A 13,238-nucleotide genomic window follows, 5' to 3' on the forward strand; every position below is an offset into this window, starting at 1 on the left:
AAGGCTCAGAAGAGATTTTTTTTTTTCTTGTCTTGAGCCAAATTTTGGCCACCTTTTTAAAAATCTGATAGAGAAAGAAGCCAATTTGGTATGTACCTTGTGACAGTACAGTCAAATGGAGGAAGGGGAAGAGGATGAACACTGCAATGTAAAGCTTAAAATAATGGTTTTTTTTCTCTTCCAACTTTGTATAATTTTTTTTAGCAACAGTTCTCCAACCCACCAAGTGGAGCTCCTGCCTCCCAGCAATGATGTAAGTACTTGAGATCATGTTAATGTGGTGCTTTTCTTTTTTAGGACACTGGTGAACAGTTCATTTCAAGACCTTCTTATTCTTTTTGCAATGTAGCACCTCCTTCCTTCTGCTTCTATTCAAGATGCCCAGCAGTGGCTTCATCGTAATAGGTTCTCTCCATTCTGTAGACTCTTCTCAAGTTTTTCGGGTGAGTTTAAACGGTCCAATTATTTATCTTTATTCTTTTTTTTGTAAGTGCAGCTCATGCTTTGTATCAATGGCATTTGCTGCTGGCCACTGTTGATGGGATCACTGGTCTGATACCCAGTGTGGCTGTTTTTTTGATCTTAGATTAGTTAGCATTTGCCAAAACAGTTTGTAGAAATATGGAGTCACTAAAGATGGAAGAGAATAAGTTAAGATGGAAGGGACTTTTGGAGTTCATTAGGTGCAGCCCCCTGCTTGAAACTGCTTCATGCAGTTGTGCTAGAGTATCTCCAAGGTTGGAAAGTCCACAATCTCTCTAAGCAACCTCTTCAAATACTTGACTTACTCTAACAGTGAAAACATTTTTTTCCTTATACTTAATCAGTGTTTTGCCTCTTCTCTCTGCTGACTTTCATGCTGTCCCTGTGCCCCTTTGAGAAGAGTCTGGCTTCATCTGCAACTCCATCTTCACTGTGCCTTCCCGTTAGGTAGTTGTACACAGCAGTAAGATGGTGGAAGGGGAAATTGTTAAACATGTTAAAACCCCAAGGAGCCTCTCTCTGACTTGCAACATGATTAAATAACCTGATGAACGTGACAGTTTAGAGAAAATTAGGCCATTTAGCAGGCAATGTTAAATATCTAGCTTGTCTCTGAGTTGGCTACAATATATTCCAGTGTAGCACTGCTTTTTTGGCAGCTTCTAGCTCTGTTTCAAACTAATTGATTTGCAGTGTACAATTCTCTGAGTTTGCAGCTTCTCTAGGCAAATCCGTGTGACTTAGCTTTGTAGATTCTCTCCCCTTGTCCTTTCCTGCTGCCCAAACACACAATTTGGAAGCTAAGATTTGCCTAACTTCTGAAAAAAAATCAATTTGAAATATGTAGGTGCTGACTTACTGAAGATGTCCAAAGAAGATTTTGTTCAAATCTGTGGGCCTGCTGATGGAATTCGGCTCTTTAATGCAATCAAAGGAAGGTTTGTACTACTTCCTTCCTATTTTTTTCGTTATGGCAGCATCCCTTGGTAATTTCAGTGTTAATTAGAACTTAATCCCAGAGTTGTAGTGTTTATACCTGCTTCTAACACTTCAGAGAGATCATCTTTAGAGGTTGGACATCACAATAGTATTCAAATCCAAGCACAGCTCAGAAATGTTGCTGAAATGAAGCAGCATGATGCAGATCTCCAGTAGTTTAGTTGCTACCAGTTGGTGGCTTCCGTCCACTTCATGAGAGACACAGCCTAAAATACCCTGTGTTTCATCTCCATTACAGATAACAAACAAAACAACCAACCACTGGAGCCTTAAATGACTCTTAAACTTGCTTTCATTGCAATAACATCTTAAATTCATGATAATTCAAATCTGTTAAGGCAGATGTGACGAGCTGCTTGGCAAGTGCTGTAAACTGTTTATTCTTATCTGATCCTTAAGAGATTAAGGTTCCATCACCTGTACCATCACCTCCCATGGGGGGTCTTACTAGACTTCCTAAGAAATCTGGTCACCAGCATCAAGACTATCCCTTGGTTATTTATGCATAGCCTGAATGATTCCATCTCTCATGGTTTGGTAGCTGACTGGAGCAATTTTAGATCTACTGAAAATCTCATTAACCTTTTTTTAATAATCCATAGAAATGTAAGGCCCAAGATGACAATTTATGTCTGTCAAGAGCCAGAGCAAAGCAGGTCCCATCTCCACCAAAAACGAGAAAATGGAGATGGCAGTCTTTGTGGTGAGTTTTTCCATATGCATTTTGTGAAACACATATCTGGTTAGAATGCTGCATTCTGCCTGAGCTCCTATGTGGGACAGCTTGGTGTCCTGAGTATTTAAAGAGTCCTGTTTTTCCCAGTTCTGCCACTTTGTATAATTTCAGGGCTACAGATTCCAGCTGGTACCATCTGCTTGGGGAACAGACCCAATTTACAAGCTATCTGCAGAATGCCACAGCAAAATCTCTGTTTGGTTCTTTAAAGGGACCGTAGCCTTAAAAACAACCTTCCCACCCACAATTTGCATTAGGTAATGGTTTGTCTAAAATTATTCTGGGGAATGGAAGGTTGGTATATCTTAAAATGAGATTCTAATTCTTTGAACTTGTGAAGTGGTTCACCAGTGGTGTTCCCCAGGGCTCAGTGTTGGGGTTGGTTCTGTTTAATGTGTTGATTAACAATCTGGAGAAAGAAGATGGAGTGCACCCTCAAACACTTTGCAAATGACACCAGGTTGGGCAGGAGTGTTGATCTGCTTGAGGGCAGGAAGGCTTTTCAGAGGGACCTGTGCAAGCTGGAGTGGTGAGCCAAGGCCGATTGCTTTAGGTTCAACAAGGCCAAGTGCTGAGTCCTGCACTTGGGATACAACAACCCCATGCAACAGTACAGGCTTGGGGCAGAGTGGCTGGAAGACTGCCTAGTGGAAAAGGACCTGGGCTTGTTAATTGACAGCAGCTGAATGTGAGCCAGCAGTGTGTTCAGGTGGCCAACATGGCCAATAGCATCCTGGCCTGTATCAGAAATAGTGTGATCAGCAGAACCAAGGAGGGGATTATCCCCTTGTACCTGGCTTTGGTGGGGTTGCACCTTGAGTGCTGTGTTCCGTTCTGGGCCTCTCACTACAAGGACATTGAAGTCTTGGAGCATGTCCATAGACCAGCAATGAAGCTGGGGAAGGGTCTTGAGAACAAGTCTGATGAGGAGTGGCTGAGGGAGCTGGGGATGTTTAAACTAGAGGAGAATGAGAGGACACATGTTCACTCTACAGCTAGCTGAAAGGTGGCTGTAGTGAGGTGGAGGTTGAGATCTTCTCCCAAGCTACAAGTGACAGGACAAGAGGAAGTTGCTCAAGTGGCACTAGGGGAGGTTTAGATTGGAGATTAGGGTGAAAAAATCACTGAAAAGGTTGTTACGACACCGGCACAAGCTGCCCAGGGAAGTGGTGGGGTCACCATCCCTGGAGGTATGTAGAAGACGTGTAGCTGTGATGCTGAGGGATGTGAATTAATGATGAATGTGGCAGTGCTGAGTTAACAGTTGTACTCAATGATCTTAAAGGTCTTTTCCAACCTAAATCCTGTCAAGCTTTTGGGGACTCACTGCTATCCTTTACGACATGATGTTCATATATCATACACACAAATGAGAACAGAGCTTGTCCTTAATTCTTGCACATAGTATTTGTGAGACACAGCTTTTCTACCTAGTTGTTTCTACCAATTTAATTGGGTTTAAAAAGCAATACTGTCATCTATCTATAGTTATGTGATACATTATAGTCTTTAGCTTGTGCTCTTGGTTTCAGTGGGTTAACATCTTACTAGATGCTGATACTTTTGCAACATAATATCATGTGTTTTGCTTTATAATGGAATGTGCTTTATAAATTGATCTACTTAAAAAGCAGAATTCAGTAAAAGTTGGTTATCCAGAAATACTAACATCTTTATGTTAGTAAAGGTGTTAACAAAGATTAACATCTTTAGGAAAGGGTTTTTTTTTTAGTGCCCCATACTTGATGTCATTAGTCGCTGTGTTTTCCTCTGGGCAAAAGTTGTATGCTCTGTTTGCCCACTGCATCCATATACAGTCATTTTTCTACAAGTCATCATGCTGGATATTTAGGAGCTGCTTTAAAGGTACCAACCTTGTCTATCTACTGTCGACATTTGAACCTTGATCTTAAACCCTTTTTGTTGTTGATCTTGAGCATCTTGGTGTTATCTGTAGCTGCTATTTTATAATTACTCTCTAATTCTGTAATTACTTTCAACTTGTTGCAGTGTATCATGCAATCTTCTTGGAAGAATTGACCACGCTGGAGTTAATGGAGAAGATTGCAAACTTGTACAGCATTTCTCCACAGCAGATAAATCGAATCTATCGGCAGGGACCCACAGGAATCCATGTATTAGTGAGCAACGAAGTAAGGGGTTAATGCTAAATGCCAGAGTTTGTAACAGTAGTCTGACTTCTTGAAGTCAGAATGACCCTTTAAACTGTAGAGTGAATCTTTAAGGAAGCTTTGCAAGGTTATTAACCCCAATAAGTTAAAGTAAAATCATGCACACCATTGATTTTGGTGTGGTTTTAAGGTCTTTTGTAGAACAGCGTTTGGGTTTTTCTTTGAGACTGAAACAAAACACAAATTTTGAAGTGAAGATCTAAAGTTAGAACCTTTAAAATGAAATAGAAACATTTCCCAAAGGAGGCAAGTATGAAAATCTGTAGGGCAATTAGTCTTACAACTCGGCCAGTGATTACAGCCCCTGGGTCAGAGTTGGTGCTGTGTAAGTGCACGCTATAATTTAATGGACCTCTGCTAGCTGTTTGTGTCCCATATGATGGCTTAATTTAGTCCATTCCATTAGTTTGCAGGGTAATAGTGAGTTGCCCTTCTTCCTCTTCTCCCCCCAAAGTATATTACTTAGTCATTCATGCACCAGAATCACTTAAGGAGCTTCATTTATAAGAAACATTGTTAAAACAAATGAAGCAGAGCATAGGTCTCAACTGGAGCCTAAATTGAAGGCTGTAATGCATATTCCTAAAGTCTCCTTGCTATTTCAGCCTGATTAAATCTGAAACCTTGATGCTTTATGGTTTAAAGTGCTTGGAGGCAACTCTTGATAGGGAATTGCCTGAACCAGCTTGGGTATAAGGCTTTAAGTATTTATTTGAGTCAATTATTAACAACATCTATTGCTTTTTTAATATTTTTTTTCTTGTTCTAGTACTACAGTGGCAAGAGTGAGGCACTCTATGAATGTACTTTATGCATCATTAGGCACAGACACACAGACTGGCTAGTGAGGTTTGATTTGCAGGAGCAGGGGTTGGATGTTAAGCCCGTAAAAGAATAGAGAGATTTGTCTAAGTTGAAAAGGATATTTGTTGTGTGAACTTAGCACTGAAAAATGCTCTACTTGAATGGTACTCAGTAGGTAGGAGAAGGTTTTTGCTTAAAGCTGAATTTTCTGAGCTGATCAGAGAGGTTCTGGTCACCTCCTCTTGGAAGTTGGGTGTCCAGCATCTGCGTCAACTGTATGAGACACCTCCTGAAGGTAACTGTCCCACATAGCTACTTTAAGATGAGAGGAAACATTGATTCAGGATGAAAGTAAAAATGAGCATTTCAGATTAGATTTGATGTCAACTGAACCTTTTAACTCATCTCTTTAGTTTGAGGCCTCACTAGAACCTACATGTGTTCTGAAAATCTACTTTTTTCTCATGAATAACTCAAATAGCTTTAGATGCTGATCTTGCTTCCCATGATTTGCCTTGCCTCTCACAGCAGTTTCATTGAGATTCCTGTGCCTCAGCAAAATACAAACAGGTAAATGATTCCTGCAAACACAGCATCTATACTAGTGCTGTGTCAAAATAGCCAGGTGGATGCTGCTGAGATGGTTTTACAGTACCAATATTTTGTTATTCAGCAAGGGGCCCAGATCTCAAAGCCAATCATCTTCTAGATGTTATTTGAGATGCTAATGTAAGCTCAATTGAGCTTCATCATTCAGCTGAATGTGTATTACCATTGTTGGTTTTCAGGAGAGGGACTGCCTTCATCCTCTCTAAACTAGTGTAGCTTCACTGAAGGCAATTAAGAGCATCATCTTTAATAGACTAACTGAAGTGGTAGGTGAATATGAAGCATCAAGAGCTGCAGAGAGAATGGTAAAATTCTGACTGAGCTAGAGCAGTTCCAGGCAGGCACTTTACTATGAGCTTCTCTTAAGCACATTGGCAGCTGCAAAGACCTAACACTCAGTCGTGTACTTTGATAATCTTGTGGGCAGGGTTACTCAGAAGTTTGTGGGACTAGACCCCAGATATTGTTTGCTACTTCTGTAAAGTCTGTACTGGCACTGAAAGAAGCTTAAATATATTTGCTAAAAATATCTTGTGATTTTTTTTGTTTTGTTTTCCTTTTACCCTCAGATGGTACAAAACTTCCAAGATGAATCTTGTTTTGTTATCAGCACATTAAAAGGTATGTATTACTGCTGCTATTACATGTGGCTCTAGAGATAATTGCTCCTTTTAATTGTACTAAACATTATCACAAACTCCTGAAAAGATAAGGAATCTAATTTAGTATAAGTCAAGGTGTTGCATCAACTTACAGTGTGACAGAATGATTGATCTATGCTTTCCTCTCAGTTACACTGCTATAAAACTTCCATAAATCCATGGATAACACTGAGATAAACAAGCAGAAAATGTTCTAGTAAAATGATAAAAGATGACAGTTAGCATGTTGTATTTTTTATGTCAATACTTTTGACCTAGATATTCAACAGTGATTTTTCTTTTCGTGAGTGGGTTGTGGAACAATAGTCCAAACTACTGCAAACTACCTAAGAAGAAATTTGGAGTTCTGTATTTGTGCTGTTTTCTAAAAGCAATGAAAAAGTGATTTGCATTTCTTTGTTACAGCTGAAAGCAATGATGGCTACCACATCATTTTAAAATGACCGTGCTGCACAAGAAAGACTTTAACAGCCTTAAAATTTAGTGCCTCACTGAGATTGCTACAACCTAGACTGGAAACGTGAAGAACCTTCTGGATAAAATGCTCCTATGAACTAAGAATTACCAAACAGCTTAAGGAAAAGTTGCTTTTACAGATATACATTTTCTGGTGGTGTGATTTTGTTGGGTTTTTTCTCTTTTTTTAGAGGGGGGGAGGAGAGGGGTTGTTTATTTGGAGCTGAGAACATCCTCAGAGCTCTCATACATGTTTCTTCCTCCCTCCCTTCCTCTTCAGTCTTAAAAATTGTCAAGGTTTCTACTTCTTACTTAGAAACATCTGCCTTGTACTAAAGGGAAATGAAAGATAAACAAAAAAACAATTCTCTAGACCCACCATGGCTGGATGAATTGATTTATTTACTGTTCTGAGTGCTCTCTTGCTTTCAACACACACCCTGTTGCTGATGGATGTAGGCTCTCTGGGGCTCCTCTTTTACTCTTTGAGGTGGAAGACTTGAGGCTACACCCTAAAACAGATTGGGCAATGCAGAGATTTGGTGCCCAGATTTGATGCCCAGTCCTCACCCAAAGTGTCAACCCTAAAAAGCCTGCTCTTGGCTCCTCTCCACCTGTAGATGTGCTCAAAGTCCTGAGACCTTGGTCTCTTCTGACAGAGCTTCTGTAATACCCATGCAGAGTTCAAGGGAGGACAGACAACCTGAGGCTGGCAGTTCACTGCCATATTGTAGCTTTAGCTTTGGAATAGTCTCCTTGCATGGAGTATATAAAGGCTTTCTGAGGATATATTTTGGACGTTGAAGGTTGTAGAGCTCATGACATTCACATCATACTCTACAAAGCATTGATTAATTTCTATCTTTACTATAACTGGGTTTTATAGTCTTGAATGATTTTTTTCCCCCTCTTGTTACTAAGTAAAACTGAGTTTTGATTGAGTCCAGGTAACAGATCATCTTAGTTGCTGTTTCTATATTCTTCTTGCTTTACTCTTGACTCTTGTTTCAAACATTTGCAACTATGGTCAACTCCACCCTCCCTTGGTCTTTTAGGACTCCATCCAGACTCAACTAAGCTGAAAAAGTGTCTTCCACTGATGTCAAAGGCAAACTGTGTCACACCCTTCTTGCGTGAATGGAGTAATTTAGCTTTTGGCAGCTGATTAGTAAGGCTGTTTCCCAAACTGAATGCCCATATAGCATGAAATTCTGATACCTGAACGTTTGATTTCATTCTGAATTGAGATGGAAAGCTGAAATACCCCACATTTTCCTGGAAGTTTTTTTAAAAAAGAGAACTTGTTGACTGGAAAACACTGAATAAAATGTTCTAGCCTTTTGAAATGGAAATGTTTAATTAAATCCATTTGGCCCTTAAAGCAGAATCAGTTTGAGCTACTGTTGCAGACCTCAGAAATTACCATCCAAGTGCCTTGTGTGCTTGTGTCTCCCTTGAGACCGAGCTCTTTGGATGGGTTACAGATCCCATGATGCTTTTCCCATGGATTAGTCAAAGGGGGAATGCGTCATGAAGGCTGGAGGGGTGCCCAGGAGCCCAGCCTTCTGGGAAAGAGGGGGACATGGAGCCTGTGAATTACAGCTCCCATCTGACACCAGAGGAATTCGGACAGACACGGACTGATATTTGTCTGACAAAAATGTTATGTTTCAAGTTTTCCCAACAGAAATAGCAAAATACTGAGGAAAACAACAAACCAACCTTTTTTTTCATTTAAAGCATCAGGTTTTGAGCAAAAAAGCCTACCCATCCCCACCAATTTACTAGAATAAGAAAGTGGTGTTACAATGCCTTTAGCCAGCTCAGATAGTTGAGTAACTGTCTGCTTAGGCACCATCTTGCTCAAGTGGCTGTTCTGCATACTCCATGGATTAGTGCTCCTCCAGAAGGGATGCCCAGGCTTTGGGACATGGTGGTGGTTCTCCCTGAACTGAAGTAGCTCTAGATGCTTCTTGGTCGAGCACCAGACTGCATAGGTGAGGAGGTTGTAAGTGGTGTCTTGACAGAAAGAGGAGGTCAGATGGAGAGGCCAGGGGAAGCTTTGAGAGAAGAAATGCCTTCATGGAGGATGGCAAACACCATCTTTTTGAGAGGAAAGTGTGATGCATGTCAAGGTTGACACTGCCATGTTATCCGTGTCACCTCCCTGGCTTTGCAGCCTGCTCTGCACTGCTGTGCATGTGGAACTGGGGATCCCCTGGCCCTAGGTTCTCAGACATCCAGGTTGTGGCCACAAGTTACAGCTGCCTTTGAAAACAGGACATCAATTCCAGCTGTTTCTTTGAACAGCTGGGACCAGCATGCCCCTGTGTACTGGCAGCTGTTTGGTTTCTTTTGTGGAAGGTGCTTTGGAAGATGTATGCTGGCTATGCTTTTTCATCCTGTTTTGTAATACTGGCCCAATATATGGCATGGTTGTTAATGATATGCAACTCGGGAAGGTGAATCTGACCTGATGAAGGGGGTTTAAATAAAAACCTTAGAGTTGCTATGAGTGTAGCTGTTACTGTAGCCACTTAGATTTGTAATTCAGGGGACAGCAATACTGAAACAGAGCAGTGTGAAGAAAACATAGAGGTAGTGTTGCTCCCAGACTTTGGGACCGAGAACCATTTGCTTATTTAAACAAAAATATGTTCTTGATGACTTTAAAAACAAATTTTGCCTATAAGGTATTAGATGAAAAAGTCCTCATAATCATAGAATCACAGAATGGTAGGGGTTGGAAGGGACTTTTAGACATCATCAGTCCAACCCCCTGCAGAAGCAGGTTCATCTAGGTCAGGTCGCATAGGAATGTGTCCAGGCAAATCGTGTTTCAGTAGCATTGGACTGATTAATTTTGAACAGAAAATAACTCTGTTAGGGCCTTGTTAGACTTAGATTTTTAAAAATAAAACAATTTTACACTGATAGAGGGGTGAATTTGACAATATATCTTGTTCCACTTTCCATGCTGTCAGAAGGTATACCAGAGCTAACAATCTCATGGATTATGAATGTCCTACTGTGTGGGCCCTACTATTTTATCTGTGTTGGCCTGTTTGTAAAGCATTACAACCTCAATGTGTGATTAAGGCCTATACTTAGTTAACAGAGTGGTTCTAATCCATATTGAACCTTTGTAGTCCCAGCAGAAGTTTGGGAGTATTGTCATCAGGTAACATACATGCCCATGAAGACATGGGACAGGTAGTTTGGTGTCTAGGAGAATGTCAGGTGTCTTCAGCTTAGAACCACAGAGTATCTCGAGTTGCATGAGACCTAGAAGATCATTGAATCCAACTCCCTGTACCTCACAAGACTGCCTAAAACTAACCCATGTGACCAAGAGCACCATCCCAGTGCTTCTTGAACTCTGACAGGCTTGGTGCCGTGACCGCTTCTCTGGGGAGCCTGTTCCATGACTGACCACCCTCTGCATGGAGAGCCTTTTCCTAATGCCCAGCCTGAACTTGCCCTGGTGCAGCTTCATTCTATTCCCTTGTACCTTATCACTGATCACCAGAGAGAGGAGATCAGTGCCTCCCAGTCTGCTGCCCTCCCCCAAGGAAGGTGTAGACTGTGATGCATCTGAGGGTGTTAGGAAAGCAGGTTACATCCTTTGCCTTTGTTGCATGATGCTGTGTAACCAACTGGTTGTTGTACGTTAGCAAAGGGGCCATGAGCGTTCATGGCTGAATTGCCAGTGCAAGTGGTCAGAGCAATGTTGGTGTGAGATTAGACTGTCAATGAACCTTCCCCTCTGCCTCCCAAAAACATAAAAACAAACCCTTGCCCTGTTGAAGTTGGTGAGTTTGTCCATGTGAGAACCAAGCAAAGCCTTCAGGGTTTTAGTGGCTTGTGTTAGGAGAGAAAATTGTCTGATGTGTGAAAGTGGCAGGTGATCTTAGACTCTCCCTGTGGCTACAGAGGGCCAGTTGCCCCTGGAGAGACTTATTTGCCCAGTTTGGGGCTGTGACAGCCTCCAGAAAGAAGCTTTTGTTTCCTCAAGACTGCAGGAAGCACAAAAGATTAATCTGGCCAGGTTACCTAAGTTCCAGATAGGTTAAAGGTAAGGGAGAAGAGTAGCTCCCTCTCATTGAAGTATCCAAAAGGGTTTTGTGTTAACTTAGCTCTTAAGTGCCTGTTACTTTGTTGTTGTTGTTGCTGCTCCTGTTTCTTTTCTTTTTTTGTAAAGTATCAGATGAAACCTTCTGCTCAAAGTGATTTAAATGTGACTTCTTTTCTTTCATTTTTATATGTGACATTTGTACAGCAGATCTTTGTAAGGTCTGGATTTTTGGATTACAATGACTAGTTTAGTATCCCCCAACTGTCCAGCTCTTAGGTTTTGTGTATGGTAACAGCCAGTACGAGTAGAAGTGGGCTTGCCTGGGGATGAAAAGGCAGAACTGTTACATGAGTAAAACAAATATGACTCCAGCTGATGGTTTATACTGCAAAGTATAAACCTGGGGTTTGCATTGGATCCATACTGGCAGTTTGAAATCATTTCATAAGTTGTGGCTTTTTCTCTGACAATTGACTAGATTGATACAGATCAGTTAGAAGAACTCTGGTGATGGTCTGAGAACTCACAGAACCGCCCATGATACACAACTGCAGAGCAGGGAAGGGGCAAAACATCTGGTGACAGAAGTTTATTCCATCTGCCTGAGGTGGTAGGACTGGTGGTGTTAAAATGAAAGCTCCTGTTTGTTCAGCTGGCCCTGCTTGGTTAATTGGCCAAAATAGATATAATTGAATCTGGAAAATACTGAAGTTCTCATTGTCTTGGTGTGAAATTTAATGGGCTGAAATTTCAAGACTTGGAGGTGGTTAAAGGATTCTTGCAGTTGAGAAGTCCTGAATGGCACTCTCCTTATGTAACATATACATATTTATGCATATATATATATACACACATACATACTGTTCTGTATCAACACATATATGTGCTGAGTACTTGTGTTCTTTGGCTTCAACTGGTACTCTGCTTTGTTTAATTACAGTTCAATGTAAAAGACTCTGGTTGATCAAGCTTTGAAATCCAGTCATTCACTGGGTAGAAATCTAAGAGTCCACAACACTAGATTGGACATGGCACACTTGCAGTGATATAAATGTGGTGAATTTCTGCAATATAAATCCCAGGCCTTGGTGAAGAAAAGCATATTCTTGCACTAACACTGCAGTTCTATATTGCAGCTTCTGAAAATTAGTTTAAAGAGAAATAGATTGCCCAATGCTTTGTAAACTAAGAAGAGCTACTCCCTAAGCAGAGCAACCCTACCATGACTTTCCTAGCTCAATGTTGTATTGCTTAAGCATTGGCTGTAACTCTAACAATCGTCTGGTGGATGACTGCGACAGGTTTGGGGTTTTTTTAATCTGTTTCTGGTTTTGACTGTTCTCAAAGAAATGCTTGTGTTCAGTCTGTAGCTTCTTTTTCTTCTCCAGTTGTGGAATGGTTTAGCTTTATGCTACTAATAGAAATATTTTTCTTAAGGTTATAAGTCTGTTTGACAGCACAGGGTACTCAAAGTGGGGAGTATTTGGCCTTGGTCATCACTACTGTGGGTGAATATGAGAAGGCAGACTGGAGGGCTATCTTAACATCCTTGCCTCTCTATAACAAATGGGTTAGGCTGGTGCCTATTTTTTTTGTGCATTTCTGATTTGTACTTTGGTTTGGGTTGGTTTTTTTTTTTTGCCATTCCTTCAAAATTCTTCTGCTCCCTGGGAGGGATACATTGGTGAGCAGCTGGTGTCTCCAACTTTAAGTAGCCTGCTGTTGTCCTGGTTTCCTTGGGATGAGTGTTTATCTTTCAATGGGCTTAGGGGAGTTACCTCTCTTCACTGACAATGCAGCCAATTGAGACAGGCAATGCTGACCATGGAGTCAGCGTGACAGGCAAGTGGAGGAGGGTTGGTTGGAGGCTGAGGTGTACCACTTGTGAGTGAATACTGCCACACTCTTTGTCTTTTCATTTGTTGGTTTTTGGGTTTGGTTTGGTTTTTTTTTTTGTACATGAATAAAAAGAAAAAGCATATTTTGCACTGGCTCTTGTACTGTTGTGCAGAAGAAATCTGTATCTAGAATCTGTGCTCCAGTCAAAATGCAAATAAACCTGTTTGTAAGAAGCACGAGTTTTGTCTCTGCTTTGCTTGGCGTTGGTAGGTGCAGCAGAGCCTTGGCATCGGCTCCTCCTCATCATGCAGCTGTAAGGTGCTGGGCCCCCACTCAAAATCACTGCAAGTGGAGTTTGCAAAGTGCTAGTGAGAGAATGTCAG

At 41.2% G+C, this 13,238-nt stretch overlaps 1 protein-coding gene across 2 annotated transcripts in view; it reads left to right on the top strand.

Moving 5' to 3' along the window:
* The window catches only part of TFCP2L1 (transcription factor CP2 like 1), a 38,528-nt gene extending 25,525 nt beyond the window's left edge, over positions 1-13,003 (top strand). The window contains exons 9-15 of one of the 2 annotated variants that reach the window (XM_062004938.1): positions 205-253; positions 350-443; positions 1,331-1,421; positions 2,085-2,185; positions 4,229-4,371; positions 6,393-6,444; positions 6,891-13,003. In XM_062004938.1, coding sequence (XP_061860922.1) covers positions 205-253; positions 350-443; positions 1,331-1,421; positions 2,085-2,185; positions 4,229-4,371; positions 6,393-6,444; positions 6,891-6,928 — 568 coding nt within the window. In that variant the 3' untranslated portion in view covers positions 6,929-13,003. Of the gene's footprint in view, positions 1-204; positions 254-349; positions 444-1,330; positions 1,422-2,084; positions 2,186-4,228; positions 4,372-5,695; positions 5,783-6,392; positions 6,445-6,890 lie in introns of those variants that run through there. The other variant, XM_062004940.1, reaches the window with a different exon arrangement.
* The last annotated feature ends 235 nt before the right edge of the window (positions 13,004-13,238 follow it).

Source organism: Colius striatus, chromosome 11 (assembly GCF_028858725.1).
Source record: "Colius striatus isolate bColStr4 chromosome 11, bColStr4.1.hap1, whole genome shotgun sequence".
In the NCBI taxonomy this organism is placed as follows: Eukaryota; Metazoa; Chordata; class Aves; order Coliiformes; family Coliidae; genus Colius; species Colius striatus.